Below are 18,822 nucleotides of genomic sequence, written 5' to 3'. Positions count from 1 at the left end.
CTGCTTCTAAATTATACACTCTAAAGGATTTGGTCAGAATTTATTTTACTTTAAGGTGTGTGTATTTTACAATGTATACCACCGAGGCAGGCCTATTGGCTGAAAAATGTTTGGTTTTAAGGATATGTTTTGATTTACAATATATTAAAGCTTTGTCTAATTTTTGCATGTTGACCATTGTTATTAAGTCCATTATTAGATTTTTTTTGGTCAACCTTTTTGGTCACCCAACAAAATATCACAATAGTGAGCAAAAAATATGCTTGTGTTGAACTAAACACCCAGCCTGCTGAAGCATTCTGGAGAACTCCAAAACACTATTGTGATATTTTTGTTGACTCTAAAACAAGGTATTACATGACTTTGGTTTCTGGAATTTTTCGAAGGCCCAACATATTTGTCTACTTGGATTATGGATTTATTCATAAATCTCTTGTAATATTTGCCGCACATAACTACTAGTAGGGGGGGGGGGGAAACTGCAAATGAAACAGAGTGAAATAGAATTTTTGGGATGGGGTTGCCCTTATCTTTTATACTAGAAAAAGAACATATCACACCATTCACTATAACATTCATTCTATAATTTCTTTGTCTTGTAGTTTTTTTTACACAGAAAACCATCCCTATAATCCAATAAAGAAGGTCAAAGTCTAGTGAAGTGAAAACATCACTACCTTTGGTGGAAGCTATTCATGGAAAAGTGGAATGGAGGGCTGGATCTTCATTTCAATAGGAAATGGGAGAGAAGGAAGAGAACAGGTTGCCTGATAAAGGGAGCCTAAACAGGTCTACGTCCTACGTCATTCAATGGGGCTTACTCACAGGAAAGTGTCCTTAGCCAAAGAGAGAGGCATTGCAATGACAGTTCAACAGTCTTAACTCATTTAATTTCTCATTACTGCAATTATTCTTTATAGTAACTGTTTCTACCATACAAAAACTGTCCATATTAAACAAATATGAGTTATCCATATTTTTCTTTTTAGTCGAGTGCCTGTCACAAAGACAGAGAAAGGAGCTGGTGTGGATTTTTGCATTTGGGCTTCTGTGTGCTACACCCCCCCCCCCACTATGGCATTTTCACCAGGCCTGGATTCAGAGGGGAGAGCACCAAAAGCCCTGGATTGGTGTGTGTGTGGGGGGGAGGTTGTTATTTTGTGTTTCCTTGGTTGCTGGAGTAGGGGAGGGTGGGGGGGTAAGGGTACAGGATTTCTGTGTAAAACAGTTGCTGAAGAAGTCCACCCTCCTATATTGTCGAAGGCTTTCACGGTCAGAGTTCATTGGTTCTCGTAGGTTATCCGGGCTGTGTAACCGTGTGTAACCAAGACCACGGTTACACAGCCCGGATAACCTACGAGAACCACCCTCCTATCTTGTCAACAAAAAGAGACATTCTGTTTTACGCAACAACCACACCTGAGGACCCCAGCACACAGTGCGACCTGCAGATGCACTCGCAAATGTCCTTTGCCATTGCTGCCTTCACCACCAGTAACGTCTGCCCTGGCACCTCAGGTCAGCAACAGCCACCTGGCCATCCACAGACCTCCATCATGTGGGACCCCTTCCAAATGCTCCCCAGTTCAAGGACGATGTAGCTCTCTGCAACCACTGCAGATTGACTTTTATTTAGAGAATGTTTCAAACATTACAAATGGTAAAGAAAACTGAGTCAGTACAAACCAGTCCCGGAAAACACAGGTGCACACTACATCTGCACTGGAACAGAGGGTGGTTGTACATGTATAAACAATGGCCTTACATTGGCACCTCGAGCTACACCATCCATGTCAGCTGCCACAGACAGTCCAAGGTTTCCATTAGTGGCTATAGCTCTGCTGGAAAAAAAAGGAATTGGTACAGCATCCATTTCAGCAAACATAGAAAATCAAAGGCCTCAAGAAGACACAAAATATCTGTCAACCTAGAGAATCCCTAAATCTTATGGCAATACATTTGCTGCAGTTTTGAAAGTGCTACTCAACTGTTTTTTTCCAATGCCTTCTCTAAGCATTAGCTAGTTGGTTGCTCCTTTGAAACTGTACCACACCATTTTAGGTGTTATGTATGTACATCGTTAGGCCGGTAAGCAGGGGAAAAACCTAGGAGCTTGAGTCCCTTACGAAGGATCCTAAACCTGCACGCACCATTGGTCTAAGCTGGCACACGCCATTGGCCCTAAGCTGGCATGCGCCATTGGCGACCCAGGGGTTGTTCCCCCCCTATCATGGATCGGGGGGGTGGCCGCGGGCGGCCAGGGGGGCATATAAGCAAGGCCGGTTCACTGTGTTCTCTAGTTCTGTACTGTTCACAATAAAAGCGTTGCTGTTGGAACTCCGTCTCGACCTCGTATGTCCTCCCCACGCGGACTTAACATTAGTTAACAGCAAAATGAAGAGCATGGACATGTATAGCCTTGCCAATGTTCTCTCTGGGCTGCATACACGGCAAAAGGAAATTTAAAAAGGCCTCTGATCTGCATTTCCCCCCCCTCCCAATCTTGTTCATGCAGATGGGCTTTCTCCTCGCTTCAGAGAAACAGCACCCAGGCTGCCGTTTTAGGAATTGCCCTTTTCTTCAATAGATACCACCTCACCATTTTTAAATGAAATGAAAATTGAAAGAAGAGCTTAGAAGTGGCTGAAGCAGCCCCCCCCCAATGACAAAAATAGCTGTTCTCAATCAAGGAGACAGAGACCCATCCCCACACCCAGCAAAAAGCAACAGCAGCAGCAAGCAAGCAAGCAAACAAAGCTATTTCAACCAGGAAACATAGGCACTACCCTTCCCCAGTGTTCCATTTCCAAAATACAATGTAACGACAACATAACTGAAAAGTAAAATAAAATAGAGACTCACTCCCCCCCCCCCCAAATGTAAATTGGAGCCAAGCAAGTATGTTGGGCCTAACAGAGGCCTGGCAGTCTGACTGTTGCTACATTGAAAGTGGGTGGAGCCAACCAGGGTTAAAGACTTTGGGCACTTTCACACATGCCGAATAATGCACTTTCAATCCACTTTCAATGCACTTTGAAGCTGGATTTTACTGTGTGAGAGCCTTACCGCACTCAGCCTTCTAGGGGATTTTTTAAAGTTGGACAACGTTATATAATAAATCGTTTCCGATGTGTTCCCTACCGCACTCTTCTACTCCAGCATGGCTGGCTGGGATGGGGGGGGCGGCAGGAGGGCTTCTCGCCGGACTCCCGGGGCCCACCGCCGCCACGCCGAGAAGCCCAGGGAGGGGGGGACGGGAGAAGGGGAGATTCTCTCCGGGGTAGACTGCCCTGCCTCACACCCAGACGCCCCAGAGAAGGGGGGCTGGACTCCCAGGGCCCGCTGCCACAGCGCCGAAAAGCGCCCCAAAGAAGGGCGGCTGGCTGGGCTGGGCTGGGGGTGTATGAGGGCTTCTCGCCGGACTCACGGGTCCTGCCGCCGTGCCGAGAAGCTCCCCGGGTCATTACACGGGGCACATGGGAAAAGTGGGAGTAGACCCCATTATTAGTGACGTCACTTAAATGGAGCAAACCAATACACCGCTTGTAAAGGGTTTTTGGATACCACGGCCAATAAACAGTTGGAAGACGTCTTCACAGCTTAAGGGGCCAAAGTAAGTGCGAACACCATTTTTTAAAACACTTTCAAACTCTTAATAAATCGGTGGGAAAACATTGAAAGTGCGAACAGATTTGTTTACAACATTTCCAAACTCTTAATACATCGCTGGAAATACAAAGTGCGGTAAGCCCCTGAAATGGCAAAATCCACTTGCAAACAATCGTCAAAGTGCATTGAAAGTGTATTATTCGGCATGTGTGAAAGTGCCCTTAGTGTGGGCCATAGGCACAGGTCTTGGAAGGCAGTGTATAAATTCTTAATAAACACACGAGTACATACTAGCAAACAGGAACAAAGCCCCAAAGAATCATGGGAATTGTAATATGGCACGAAAGGAAGGTAGGGCGGTCGTGTGCTTCAGCTGCCATTGTAACTGAGCCCCTCATGTGCGTTTGTCAATACTGCCGAGCCCCCACCCCAAGTTTACGCCTATGAAATGGAGGGTGGGAAACCATGCTGTAAGGTGTTTTGAGTCTCAGTTGGGGAGAAAAGCAGGGTATAAATAAATAAATAGTAGTATAAGCAAGTCATTATTGTTTAAAAAAACACATAGGCTACTAATTTCTCGAATGGGCTACTCTAAAGTGGTCAGTTTGGTTTGTTTGAAGATAGTCAGCTTTGCTCCTACAAACCTAAATACCTGCAAGCCTTTTATGCTGCTTTCTGTGTAGATGGACTGGAAATTATATTATAATAATAACTCAGAGTAGTACACACCTAGCCTACGGGAAAGTTAATAAAGATTACAGAGTAACTTTTAAAACTGTCCCACACAGCTGGATAAATCTGATATGAACAAGAATGTGATTGGAGAACATACCAATAAAACAGGTTGCAGAACAAACAGCCTGGAGCCACAGCGGACCTCTAAAAAGTGTCACTCCCTCCTCTTCAAGAGATAAGCACGCATACATTTCTCAGGAACATTTTTATAACTGAGTTTCCTGCAACTTACGAAAGCTGAAGCAAAGGAGCCTCACATTTTTCTTTCAGCTCTCAAGGTTGCCCCTTTTCCCACTCCACACCAACTATGCCTTTCTGTGTAAAGCAAATAAATAAAATGCCAAGTACGTGACACCCTCTGTTAGGCCTTATTTGATTTGTATGCAGGAAAGCAAGCTGGAAACAATATTCTTCAGAGCCAAAATCTGACCCTTGAATATAGGAGGAGGAAGGGCAAGGTGTGAACTTTGCCATTTACCTGCACTTTGGTATCCCCTCAAATTTACTAACTTTCCATCTCACAAAAATGGATCCTGGGATTCTGCGGGAGATGAGTCCTGTTTCGGGAGACAGGAAAGCCTTTTCCATAGAATTCAGCACTTGTGAAGGATGTGCATCTTTGAGTTGAATATGGGAATTCACTTTCTTGTGGTTCAGGCTGGATCCGATCCCAAAAAGAATAGCTACATTTCTTCAAACTGAATAAGAGCTAATAAAACTTATGACTCCAGCAAACAATGAAGAAAAATGTGGCCTTGAAAGTTAACTAGGTTATAAGGACTTATGAAATTGTGTTCCCTCAGTTATGAAAGTTACTTGCTTTATTTGTGTAGCAATTAAAGAAGTTTCCTACCAAATGGCTGGTATCACATTTGGTGCCTAACAGTGTTCCAATGTTCAGTAAAATTACTTATTAACAAGATGCTGAAAACAATCACATCATCCATACAAACATGTTGTGAATCAGACTAAATGTAAACACAATTCTTCATTTCAATACTTCTTTTTTAAGAGAACAGTATGGTCCCGGCTAGCTCAATCTCACATCTTGGAAGCTAAGCAGGTTCGGGCCTGGTTAGTATTTGGATGGGAGACCACCAAGAAATTCCAGGGTCAGAGGTAGTTTGCCATTGGCCTTCCTCTGCATAGATAATTTCTTGGTGGTCTCCCATCCAAATCGCCTCTTGCTTTGAAAATCCCACAGGGTCGCCGTAAACTGGCTGCGACTTGATGGCACTTTACACATGAGACAATACTATTAATTCCCATCAAAATTGTAAAGCAAAGTAACAGTAGCTAAGATTTTTCCCCATCCTGATGTAATTCTGGAATTAGCATCATACACTGAGACGATCGTACACAAATGACATACAATAGCCTTCATGGTTAGAAAGCAAAAGGCGTACTATCTGGCATCTAGATTAGAACATGGCTACAGTTTGCTAAATCTTATCTGGAAGAGTTAGTTGCTGGTTAAATCTTATCTGGAAGATTTAGTTGTTCTTGTCACTGAACTTGTGACAACAAAACAAAAAACTTGTTAAGATATGATGTGCCTGATTTAAAGCATGTATTTTCTAAGAACGTAAGAAAAACCCTGCTGCATCAGACCAAAAGTCATCCAGCATCCAGCTTCCCACAGTGGCCAACAACATGCCCCTTGAATGCAGGAAGGGCAAGAAGGCAACTGATCTCCCTATTACCGCTGTCCCAGCATTCAGCGACATACAGCCCCTGAGCAATGGGGCTTTCCTTGAGACATCATTGCATAAACTCGTTGACAGATCTGCATCCCGAGAATTTATCTGATCTCCTTTTAAAGGAAACAACAACAAAAGATTAGAAACAGCTCTCCGTTCCCTTTTAGTTTTGGGAGAGGGCTATCAAGCAATGCGTGACTTGAGCTGGGGCCCAACCTGACAAGCACTTTTCAGAGCTCTGGAAGATGTAAGCAATAATGAGCATGCACTTGCCTGATCGCTGAGTAAATGAAACCAAACCCACACATTTGGGATTACAGCACACAGGATGTGGCTCGCCAGCACCGAACTCCTGCGATCAAAACCGCCGAATATTTCTTCGTCTTAGAGTGACATCTACTGGATAAAACACAACTGGCCTGCACAGACCTCGTTTTCAGTTAACAGATACCTTTCCCTTGGACACCCATCACATGTCAAAATCTTTTCTCAGCTTTAACAAGTTTTCAGTCTAGCTGCCTAGTCTAGCTCAACCAGTGAGTCAAAGTACCGGCCTAACTATTTGCAGGCAAAATTCCTTTAGATCCACTGCCTTCAGACAGGAAGTAGTATCTTTTGATGTGTGGTGAGTAGGGGTGTTTACCTATCCTGCTTCAGTGAACCCTTCTTCCCTACCCCATAGCCAACTTGGATTGCCAACCTCCAGGTGGAACCTGGAGTTCTCCCAGAATGAGAGGTGATGTGGCATAGTGGAAATAGTGCTGAACTAGGATCCTGGGAGACCCAGGTTTGAATCCCCACTTCTACTGTGGAAACTTGCTCGTGACCTTGGGCCTACCTCAAATTTTCAACCAGGCCTACCTCATAGGGTAGTTGTGAGAAAAGGGAGGAGGGGAGAATAATGTTCTAAACTGCTTTAAGTTGCAACTGGGTGGGGAGCTGGATATAAATAAATGCAAATGCAATGCAGATTACAACTGACCTCCAGGACTACAGAGACCCTTGGTTTTGTTATGTGCTGTTGTTGAAAGGATTGGGTTCTTTTCTTTCAGCTTGTTTTAGAATTTTTAATTTGTCATCTGCAAACTTGGCCTCTACTTCTCACCCCAAGTTCCAGACCATTTATGAACGAATTAAATAGTACCAGCCTCAAAGTGATCCTTGTGGGATCCCTCTACTTACTTCCCTTCATTGAGAGCTGTCCATTTACTCCGGCTCCCATGACTGGTAAGTTTATTCAGGAGCCCAACACCACTAGCTGCTAAGTCTTTTCCCAAAGGGCAGCATTCTTCTCCTTGGGGGTAAATTGTTGGCACAGTGGGCACTTAACACCCTGACCCTCGCCAAGGGAGAGGGAATGGTCAGTTTTAGTCATTTCCCCTCTGCAAATATAAACTTTATTGCATATGACCAAAGACATTACAAACTAAAATTCAGAATATACAGTATACAAATGTTAATAAAAACCCACAACAATAAAAATCATTTAGATAAAAATTAATAGTGTCCAAAATGAGGATAGCCTGGCTTTCTGATGAGCTCTGAAACCTTCCACAGCTGCCTTTATGCGTACAATTTCCATGTACTACAGAACTCATGATGAACTGAAACCTCCACGTGGTGGTATGTATAGAGTTACCACGGTGGCATACAAAATAACAACTGCACCATCTAGAGCATGACAGTCATATACGGAGGCACAAATTCTGACAACTGATGCCTCTTCATGAGTGGTACCCACTGGTAGGCTCTGCATGATTCCACCAGGACAATCACATGAGCAACCATTAGCACCAGATAAGTATTATCAAAAACAAAGGTCACATAGCCATCGACAGTTATGATACTTGGTCCCCATCAGTTATGAATTAGGAAACATTATAGGTGTTCTTCTGGCTTACAGCAAGCTACAAATACTGGTATTGACAAAATAGAGCTCGGTCAATCATGAAGCATACATGTGTTTGACCTACCCCATGTGTTGTATACAAAACCTACTGGCTCATGTTCAGTTGTGCATGTGTTCATTATAGTAGTGATTGTGGCAACCCCATGTTTCTGTACATTATTCCACTATTCTTATGATTTTCTGAAGAGCTAGTAATCCATATGCCACGCCCCAAACGAAGCGAGCGACACTCATCTGTTTTTATTTTCAGATAATCCCATTCTGACACCATCACTTGATATATAATCAGTGATAACCTAAACCAAAGTCAACACAAGAGCAGCATCCTAATTTTTGTGAAAAAACTTGGTTGGGGAGAAAGAAGTTAGTGAACAGGCTGCACAAGACAGCTCAGAGGAGCAGTGGTAGATTTTTTAAATAAACTGGCTATGAAGACACTATACAAGGAAAATCCTACAATGTATACAGGCGAGCACATGATGAAGGTTATGCTGTTTTGTACGTTTTTTACATCCTTCTTCCAAGGAGCTCAGAGTGCCATACATGGATCACCATTCCTCATTTTATTGTCACAACCACCCTGCATGGTAGGTTAGGCTGAGTGTGACTGGCCCAAGATCACCTAGGACAGCAGGAAGATTTGCATGTGGGCCTCTCAGATCCAATCACTACAACACAGTAGCTCCCACACATGACCTAGGAAATGTTTGCACTGAATAAGCGACAGGATAAAAATGCCAACTGAACCATAATGCCATCTCTGTATTGTGGCTGATCAGATTGTCAGCAGATAACGGTGTCATTATGAATAAAACAATTAACAGTAATAAATATATGTACAATCAGTGCACACAGAGCAATATCTACTACCAAAATCCCTGATTTATCCGAAGTCCAATCCACATGTATATTTTGAGACCAAATGTGTGGAGACGTTCTTATATTGAATCACATGTACATTCATAATGATGAACATCTGCAAAACATCTGCACAGAATTCAGACTTTCCCACTCGCGACTGTGGCTTTACGCATGCAAAACTATTGTCAACCTTATTGTGAATGGGTAAGCTCATCCTAATTCTGAACTCTAGTCCACCAATTTAAACCACTCCCTACTTCTGTTGCTCTAGCCTGACGACTCTTCTGAAATTGAATGAATTGAAAAGTATTCATTGAAATACTTTTCAATGAAAAGTAAGGCAATAAACAGATTCTTCACCAATTATCCCCGAAGCTTGGATTTAAAGTAATAAATACACTAATTCTAATAGAGTACACTGGTATATGTGGATGCAATGGTGGCAAAATGGTTTAATCAATGTCTTGTGACATCAGAATGGAGAAGTTTCTGGCACACCCTGTCCATAGCACTTACAACCTTAAGACTAATCTGTTTGACCATAAATCCAAACTTCTGCCACAACCAACAAATTGATGTTTTAATTGCACAGCTAAACAGGCAAGCATCAAAAACATTTTGCATGTTTTGCATGAGCAAGGGTGCAGCTACAATACGGCCTGTTAAAAAGACGCAGCCATATAAAAAACAAGTAATGCCCATTCATGTGTTTAGTTTTATGATGGGCAAGTCCAATATGGCTTTTCTTGCTTCTCTGCAGGGACAATAGCCCAAAGAAGTATAAATCGTCATAAGAAATGCTTATGTTACTACAAATATTGTGTAAAATTTGCTTTACCTAAATATAAAAATGATTGCCATCAGAACTAGCAAACACTAACTTTAAAAATAAAGAATTCTATCGTGTCCCTGTTCTAAAAAAACAAACATGAAATGATTTCTAGAATAGGGAATGTAAAATATTTAGGGTTGGGTTTTTTTTGTTTTGTTGAAGTGAAAGTTCATGTAATTTTACAATATAAAATGCCACCTTGTATTATATTTTAAAAGCTTGTGCAGCTGAATTACAGTGGCATTTTACAACAGTGCTTCTTGGTATGATCTTATCACACTGCATCTTGGTAGCACACACTTTGAACTGAAAGAACTACTTGATAAAACTATAAACTGAGCATGATTCAGCCCTGCATGTGCAAGCAGAAGTCATGACTGTTGACAAGGGAGTTGCTCTGTGCACTTCTACAGTATTACCTTCATATATGGGTTCCCTGATCAATGCCAAAATCATTCAACGAGCAAGGACTATGTAATATGTTGCACAGAAGCGAAAAACAGGAAACGTAAGTCACTGGATTGGATACAGAGGAAGAATTCCATGGATGTCGGACTCCCCTGGTGGGTTTCTCTGTTCCCCAGGATCAGCACAGGGTGCATTTTGGGCTTCAGCAGGAGGGAGGGAGGAGCACTCAACTGATGGAAATCCATTGGCATCAGCAGGAATTTCCGGTGGTTCCAAGCCATTAATGATTCTTTTCCTACTTGCAGATTTAAGTGATATTTCTAGATCCCTCCCAAGATGAAATCTAAGAACCCCAGATGATTCTACAGTCCACAGATCTCTATTTCAAGTTACAAGAGGATTGGAGAAAGAAGGTTTGCAGGTTTCCCATAATTCTTATTTGCCTGTTTCCCCTGTAATAAATGAATTGGTATGAATCATAGAAGTGCACGGAATATGAAATATAGCTAGGATCCAAAGAGTTACTTCAGGCACAGCCATTGCCTCAGGCATGACTAGTGGGTTAAAAAAACAAACACACCTTTCTTTCTTTGAACAGAAGATCCCTGTTCCATAATCACAAATAGCATATAAAATCCTATTAAATTCAGAATTTTATGTGGCATCGGAAACTATTATCAAAGGAATAAAAATTTTTAAGAAATAGTAAGTTCAAAGTTTCCTTGGCTGCACAAAAAGAGTTTCAGTTCTTTGGATCAAGGCTGACATACATAAGAACCAGACATTCCTTTGACAAGGGAAGTGGTAGCTGGTATTGGAAAAGACTCAGATGACACAGCTAAACAGATGAATTATTTAAAATACATAATATATCTGCTCTTTTTCAGCAATGGAACAATAGCCACCTGGTCAGATTTCAGTCTGTGTGAGTGCGTGGGTGTTTTAGCTCTGTTTCCATTTCCGAACAATAGTTCCAGAGCCACCAGCCACTACACAAACAGCACCCCCAAATGACCACCAAGTGGGCAAATGATTGAGGAAAATAATCTGAAAAATAAAAGCAAACACAACAGCCATTGTTTTCATTATAGCAACAGGTCCTGCTTTCTCTATCTGTAAAGCTTTTGTAAGAAATATCTGACCACACAACCCAAACAGTCCAATTAATATTAAGAGATATCTGTCTTTGCCACAATAAGGTAAACTCCACGAATCTAACACAAAAAGGGTTATCGTGCTTATTATTAATCCAACTATCGCATAATACCAAATGGTTAAAAAGTAGTGCACTGATTTCCCCACCTTTCTTATTATAACAAAAGCTGAAGAAGCAGATATTGCACTTATAAGAGCAGCTATTGTCCCTTTAAAATGATCAGTGTAGCTCCCTTCAAGTCCTGCGACTCTGGATCCAAACAAAAAAGGCGGCCTTGCGATCATCACCACTCCAGTGATTGTAACTAGTATGAAAAAAAGATCCCAAGGACTGTATTTCTCTTTTAGAAATATCCAGGCAAACAGGGTGGTAAAAACTGGACTGCTGAAAGAAATAACTGTAGCATCAGCAAGGGGCATCACTTGGAAAGCATAATAGAGAAAAATCATTGCACAAGAGCCAAGCAGTCCTCGAAAGAAAAGAAAAACCCATTTGTCTTTTGGTCCCAGAAATCCTGTCCTAAAATAGAGAGAGAGAGAGAGAGAATTTTAGTTGGAAGGGAGTATAGAAATAAAAACATGAGAAGGTCCATCAAGTCCTAATATAATAGGCATGCTCCTCTGATCCTGGAGAGAATAGGTATGCATCATGACCATCATCTATTCTGACTGTGTGTGTGTTAAGTGCTGTCAAGTCGCTTCTGACTCATGGCGACCCTATGAATGAAAGTCCTCCAAAATGTCCTGTCTTTGACAGCCTTGTTCAGATCTTGCAAACTGAAGGCTGTGGCTTCCTTTATTGAGTCAATCCATCACTTGTTGGGTCTTCCTCTTTTCCTGCTGCCCTCAACTTTTCCTAGCATGACTGTCTTTTCCAGTGACTCTTGTCGTCTTATGACGTGACCAAAATACGATAGCCTCAGTTTAGTCATTTTAGCTTCTAGGGTCAGTTCAGGCTTGATTTGATCTATAAACCACTGATTTGTTTTATTGGCAGTCCACGGAATCCGTAACACTCTCCTCCAACACCACATTTCAAAGGAATCTATTTTCTGACTAGTAGCCATGAATAGCCATGAATGTGTCAAGAACTTCCCATCAGGCAGCAACTTCATTTACTACTGAGGTTTCCCTATGGGAACAACCAGCTAGTGTGATCCTGTCACACATGAAGCACGTAACAAGGTATTATTCAGGCCTTTGTGGCAGAAGGGTTTCAAGACGCAACGAGGAGATGACAACAGCATGTATCAACCCAGGCTGAATCGAACCGAACCGAACCTGCATATTTCCCCAACAAAATATTTTGGAGCTGTTTGTCCTCCCAGTGAGACTTACTTCTGTTCAATGAGCTCCACTGGGGAACCCCCCGCCCCCTACACACACACAATTTTCAATGGTGGAGAAACTCTTGAGCATGGGAAGGATTAATCTCTCTCGTCCTGCCTGCTCAACCTGCATTTTCAAGCTCCTTCCAAACTCCCATGTTTGTCCCAGTTGGTGGCTCCATATGGTGGCCCTTATTTCCCAACTGTCACATTTCTGCATCAGCTTAAATGCTAGTCTGCTGTTTTAAACCCAATAGTGTTGTATGAAATTGTTCAACCATGGTGATTTTGATCTGTTCCAATTGAAACGCCCCGTGGCGCAGAGTGGTAAGCTGCAGTACTGCAGTCAAAAAAGCTCTGCTCACGACCTGAGTTCGACCCCGACGGAAGTCAGTTCCAGGTAGCCAGCTCAAGGTTGACTCAGCCTTCCATCCTTTCGAGGTCAGTGAAAATGACTACCCAGCTTGCTGGGGGTATAGTGTAGACCACTGGGGAAGGCAATGAAAACCACCCTGTAAACATAGTCTGCCTAGTAAACGTTGGGATGTGACGTCATCCCATGGGTCAGTAATGACCTGGTGCTTGCACAGAGGACTACCTTTACCTTAATACAGTAATTATTCTGACCCTTTCCTCATATAGAAGGGATAATACTCACTTGTGGTATATTAAACCAGGAAGAACAAACATCATTTGGAAAATACATCTAAAGGCACTGGCTTCTACTGAATGTACATCTTCAAGCAACTTCAGAAATAAAGAAACCACCGAGAAGAGGCAAGCGGACAACAGAGCATAGTACAGGCCGAGCCCAGGACAGGTACTTTTTTCAGTTCCTGTAACAGAATAATTGTAATAGATTACGATGGGTAGCTGCGTTAGTCTGTCTGTAGAAGTAAAGAGCAAGAGTCCATAGCACCTTAAAGACTAACAAAATTTCCGGCAGGGTATGAGCTTTCATGAGCCACAGCTCATGTATCTGAAGATACAGCTGAGCTGTATCTGAAGAAACGAACTGTGGCTCACAAAAGCTCATACCCTGCCAGAAATAATTGTAACTTCCAGTTAGTAATAACAATACTTGAGTCATATTTTTCTTTCATTATATGCATACCCAGATTTTGAATACTTAACTTTGAGTAGGGAAACACACATTATACATGCATTGTTGTTGAAAGTAGTATAATACGCTTAGGGTGAAGGATTAATTTGCATTCTGAGAATGCTCAGAGGTTTACTGAAAACTACTTTCTCAGGCAAACATAAGATTGCAGATCAAGGTCTCCTATGCAGCCTTCAGCCCGTCAGGTGGGGCAGACAGGAATGAATATACATGTTGGCATGAGAAGAACCAAAGAACTTTTTGCTGTGACATTTGGTGCCCAGTTCATTGTATTCTGTGAGGATAATTGGGCAGAGGTCAGAGAGACTTACAAGGGAGATCTCGTCCCTTTATTAGGGAGACTGGAAAGACACTTTGAGCAAAAGGAAAGCACCGTCTTCAGATACTCGCAGGTTAAAAGGAAAAGAGTTGACAGGCTCTTGGTCAGATTTGGGACATGGCAGAGAAAGGAGGCAACCATTGTCGGAGATTTGGCTGAGGTACCTAGAATCTCTTGGGGGAGGAGGGTATGATGCAGGGTTGTGGATCTGTCAGTCACCTTGTAGGGACATCTTTGTGCCTTCATCTGTGCAGAAGTACAAAAGTGTCTCAAACAGACTGGTACATATGAATATCACCTTTGGGTCCATATAACAGAGAGCCATTTGGAGAATCCCCTGACTTCATTACAGAGACTAAAGAAATATTTTGATAATTTACCTAGCAACAGAGAATGAGCTCAATTCACTGAAATTATGTAGCAATCTTTGACAGAGAAGTGAGCACAGATTCCTGCTCGCAAGGAGCATTTTACACACTGGAGCTGCTGGAATGAGATACTGGTGAATGCAACTTCTATAGTATCATCTCTTGCCACCGGATTCCCATTTTGTGTGTGCAATCACGTACGGAGCGGAGCCGCTACCTGTGCTCATGTGGCAGACACTGTCAGGGCACTTCCACACATGCTAAATAATCCACTTTCAATCCACTTTCCATGCACTTTGAAGCTGGATTTTATTATGTGAAGTGGCAAAGTCCACTTGGAAACGATCGTTAAAGTGCACTGAAAGTGGATTGAATGTGCATCATTCAGCATGTGTGAAAGCGCCAAGGGATTCCGGGTGAACAGGGGCAGAGTAAACAGGCGCGAGCGCTGGCTGTTACCTCACTAGGTATTCCCAGCGATGTATTAAGAGTTTGAAAATGTAATAAAAAACATCGCTTCAAAAGGGTTTCTGGATACCACGGCTTATAAATGGTTGGAAGACGTCTTCACAGCTAAAGGGGCCAACAAAGGGTTACTGCACTTTGTATTCCCAGCGATGTATTAAGAGTTTGAAAATGTAATAAAAAACATCGCTTTAAAAGGGGTTTTGGATACCACGGCTTATAAATGGTTGGAAGACGTCTTCACAGCTAAAGGGGCCAAACAAAGTGCGAACAGTATTTTTTATAACATTTTCAAACTCTGAATACATCGCTGGGAATACAAGTGCAGAATTACTCAAGGTGCGAACAGTATTTTTTATAACGTTTTCAAACCCTTAATACATAGGTGGGAATACACAGAAAGTGCGAACGGTATTTTTTATAACATTTTCAAACTCTGAATACATCGCTGGGAATACAAGCGCAGAATTACTCAAGGGGCGGACAGTATTTTTTATAACGTTTTCAAACCCTTAATACATCGGTGGGAACACAAGTGCAGAATTACTCAAAGTGCGAACAGAATTTTTTATAACATTTTCCAACCCTTAATACATCGGTGGGAATACAAGTGCAGAATTACTCAAAGTACGAACAGATTTTTTTATAACGTTTTCAAACCCTTAATACATTGGTGGGAATACAAGTGCAGAATTACTCAAAGTGCGAACAGTATTTTTTTATAACGTTTTCAAACCCTTAATACATCGGTGGGAACACAAGTGCAGAATTACTCAAAGTGCGAACAGAATTTTTTATAACATTTTCCAACCCTTAATACATCGGTGGGAATACAAGTGCAGAATTACTCAAAGCGCAAACAGAATTTTTTATCACATTTTCAAACCCTTAATACATCGGTGGGAATACAAGTGCAGAATTACTTAAAGTGCGAACAGTATTTTTTTATAACGTTTTCAAACCCTTAATACATCGGTGGGAACACAAGTGAAGAATTACTCAAAGCACGAACAGTATTTTTTATCACATTTTCAAACCCTTAATACATCGGTGGGAATACAAGTGCAGAATTACTCAAAGTGCGAACAGTACTTTTTATAACGTTTTCAAACCCTTAATACATCGGTGGGAACACAAGTGCAGAATTACTCAAGGTGCGAACAGTATTTTTTATAACATTTTCAAACCCTTAATACATCGCTGGGAATAGTGCAGAATTACTCAAAAGTGCGAACAGTATTTTTTTATAACGTTTTCAAACCCTTAATACATCGGTGGGAATGCAAGTGCGGTAACCCGTCTCGCCCGGGCTTTTTAAAGCTGTAAACTTAGGGCAAAGGAAGGCTTTTGAAGATATATAAAGAATAATAGAAAAGCAACGGGGGCGGAGGGGGGGGCGAAGGTTCCCCGCCAGAGCCAGCCAGGCAGCTGGGGACCACCTCGCGGGCTCCCCCTGCCGGCGGGCGGCCGCACAGGCGCAGGCGTCCCAAGGCGAGGGGGGGGGGCACCCCGCGCTTTCCCGCCCGCCCGCCCTCCTCACCCACCGGGCGTCCAGGGAATCCCTCCGCGGGAGCAGCAGCAGCGACACCAGCGGCCACCCGGCTGCGCAGCGTCCGCCGCTTCCGTGTCGCCGTCGTAAAGCGCCTGTGCCGCCTGGCTGCACGCCCCTTGCTCGCCACTGGCGGGGTCGGCGGCCCCCTCGCCCCCGCTCGGCAGCTGCACCATGAGGGCTCCCGGGCTGCTGCTGCCGCCTTCCAACTGCCGGCCGGCGAGGAGCCGGCGACTTCTGTGCGCATGCGCCCTGGCGTCCCCGCTCCCTGGGCCAGGCGGGACGAGTCCCTGCAGTCCAGCCTCGAGTGCCCTCGACACGAGCAACCGAAACACCCGCTGAATGGGATCGCCAATGGCGGATCTGACCTCTGTGCAATGCATCCAAAATACATTCCGTTCCATCGGGTCCTCCAAATTAATGTGAAGAAATACTAACACACACACACACCCGAATCAGTGGATGCCCATGATATTTTGGAAGTAGGGTTGGCCAATTCTTGGGAAATTCCTGGAGATTAAGGGGTGGGGGGTGGATGGAGCCTGGGGAAGGGAGGATTTGGGAAGGGGAGGGACCTCAGGGCATTATAATGCCATAGAATCCACCTTTCCCCAAAAAAACCTATTTTTACCAGAGGCGCTGATCTCTATAGCCTGGAAGAAGAAAGAGTTGGTTTTTATCTGCCGACTTCCTCTACCACTAAAGGAAGAATCAAACTGGCTTACAGTCCCCTTCCCTTCCCCTTCCAGGTGAATTTGCCTTTCTGGTAAATGGTATTATTATAACAGAGGCAATCTCCACTGAAGAAAAACTTGATTAGGGGTTGGTTTTTCTTGAGGAGCAGGAGTCAAGGAAAATAATTGAAATCAGGTTTCATTGAAGTTAATCATAAATGCACATAATGAGAAACCTTGGTTATGTGTCCTGCTGGTTTGTGCTTATATGTTCATTAATATTAGACTTATGGGCTGTTGAGACACTCGTGTCAATAATAAAACTAAATACACACTTTACTATATCACATTTTATTCAGATTTATTCAATGCTTTATTAAAATATTAATATTTTAAAATATAAGAATTTAATTTAAAAAAATGTCTTCTACCAAACTTTAAAAAGAGCGTAACGCTGTATAATAAATTAGTACAAAGAACATGTGGTGTAACTCACTCACATTTTGTGAAAACAACTACTGACATATTCCAACCCCTTAGTACACTTCTTTGGAGCCCATTGTTAAATGGTTTCACTCATAGAACTATCTGTCAAGAAACTGGCTTGCCTAGCGGTCTTTTGGCGTTTCAAGAGAAACACTGGTTCAAGCTTCTGACCTAGCAAAATATCCTGGAAGCGTCTCTCTCGCTCTCTAAGAATTCGAGGTCACACTCGTTGCAGTTTTAGAGAAGAGATATAAGAGATGGGAGTCTTACACAGGCATGGATGAGATCCTGCAGCCTAGAGGTTCCAAGGCTGAGAGAGACAGGAGGGAGTTTCGCCTACACCAGGGGTGGGGAAACTTTTTTCCGCCAAGGGCCATTTGGTTATTCATAACATAATTTGCGGGCCATACAAAATTATCAACTTAAAAATTAGCCGACCAAGCACCAAACAGGCAGCTGCCCCAGATGACCCCCCCTCGCATGGGCAAGCAGGCAGGCATCCAACCAGTGACGCACTTGCCCACCTGGTGGCACAGGATGGTCTGTTGCACCAGCTGGGCATAGCCGCCCAGCCGCAAGCCACAGTTGCTCCTGCTCCGCATGGTCAGGGCCGGATTCTACAGCTGGCTCCTGCTACCTCCCCCTGGAGGGATGAAATGAGGACACACTGGCTAAGAACTTGCCCCCCCCACGCATTGTGGTCCTGCCCCCTTTAACCCCTCCATTGTTGTCACTTCCACCCCCAGCCCTCTTGTAGTACAGAGGGAATACGTTTCTACATGGCCCAGGTGGGAAAGGGTTAACACAGTTTCTTGGGTGATCCTAGCAGCTCCATAGCTAACTACTCTTCTGCAAGGGGAAAAAAAGGTTCCTTTTTTGGCAAAACAAACTCATTCCTGTTCGTGGGAGGGGGTGGATCACCAGTCTTCTGAGCTAGAGATCTGCCAGGACCCATGAAGGGCCAGACCAAATGATGTCGCGGGCCTTAAATGGCCCCCGGGCCTGACGTTCCCCATCCCTGGCCTACACATTCAATTTCATTAGTGCGAAGGCCCTTGGATGGCGGAAGGTGGTTTGCTTAATTGGGCCCTGTACAGCTGCAGAGTACATGGTCTCATGCCAGCAACTCATCTGCTTGGTTGAGGTCTTGCCAACACATTTGAATGGTCCACTAGAATCAGGCCAATGCAGGTTGTTTGGCACGAAGGAAGATCTTTCGTTCTAGTCTCTGCCCTTGGGCTGGATTACATCTGCCTGTGGGTCACCTCTTGATTCTGGACCAGGTGGGCCTTGCTGGCCGG

At 43.3% G+C, this 18,822-nt stretch overlaps 1 protein-coding gene across 1 annotated transcript; it reads right to left on the bottom strand.

Moving 5' to 3' along the window:
- Positions 1-10,996: 10,996 nt before the first annotated feature.
- Positions 10,997-16,537, bottom strand: LOC130477538 (solute carrier family 35 member G1-like). The gene is made up of 3 exons (XM_056849537.1): positions 16,357-16,537; positions 13,196-13,373; positions 10,997-11,729 (listed from the first exon to the last, which is right to left on the bottom strand). Exons 1-3 carry the CDS (start codon positions 16,535-16,537, stop codon positions 10,997-10,999), a joined length of 1,092 nt encoding a protein of 363 aa, XP_056705515.1.
- Between the last annotated feature and the right edge of the window lie 2,285 nt (positions 16,538-18,822).

The sequence above is a fragment of the Euleptes europaea genome, chromosome 5 (genome assembly GCF_029931775.1).
Source record: "Euleptes europaea isolate rEulEur1 chromosome 5, rEulEur1.hap1, whole genome shotgun sequence".
NCBI classification, from domain to species: Eukaryota; Metazoa; Chordata; class Lepidosauria; order Squamata; family Sphaerodactylidae; genus Euleptes; species Euleptes europaea.
The sequence above is the reverse complement of the archived record's forward strand: the minus strand, read 5'-3'. Positions and strand labels throughout refer to the sequence as shown.

Excerpts from the sequence above, each read along its gene's own strand:
- LOC130477538 (XM_056849537.1), bottom strand. The coding sequence starts at position 16,537 with ATGGTGCAGCTGCCGAGCGGGGGCGAGGGGGCCGCCGACCCCGCCAGT. Across the intron at positions 13,374-16,356 it reads AGGGATTCCCTGGACGCCCG|GAACTGAAAAAAGTACCTGT; the intron begins GTGGGTGAGGAG and ends ATTCTGTTACAG. Across the intron at positions 11,730-13,195 it reads CCTGGTTTAATATACCACAA|GACAGGATTTCTGGGACCAA; the intron begins GTGAGTATTATC and ends TCTCTATTTTAG.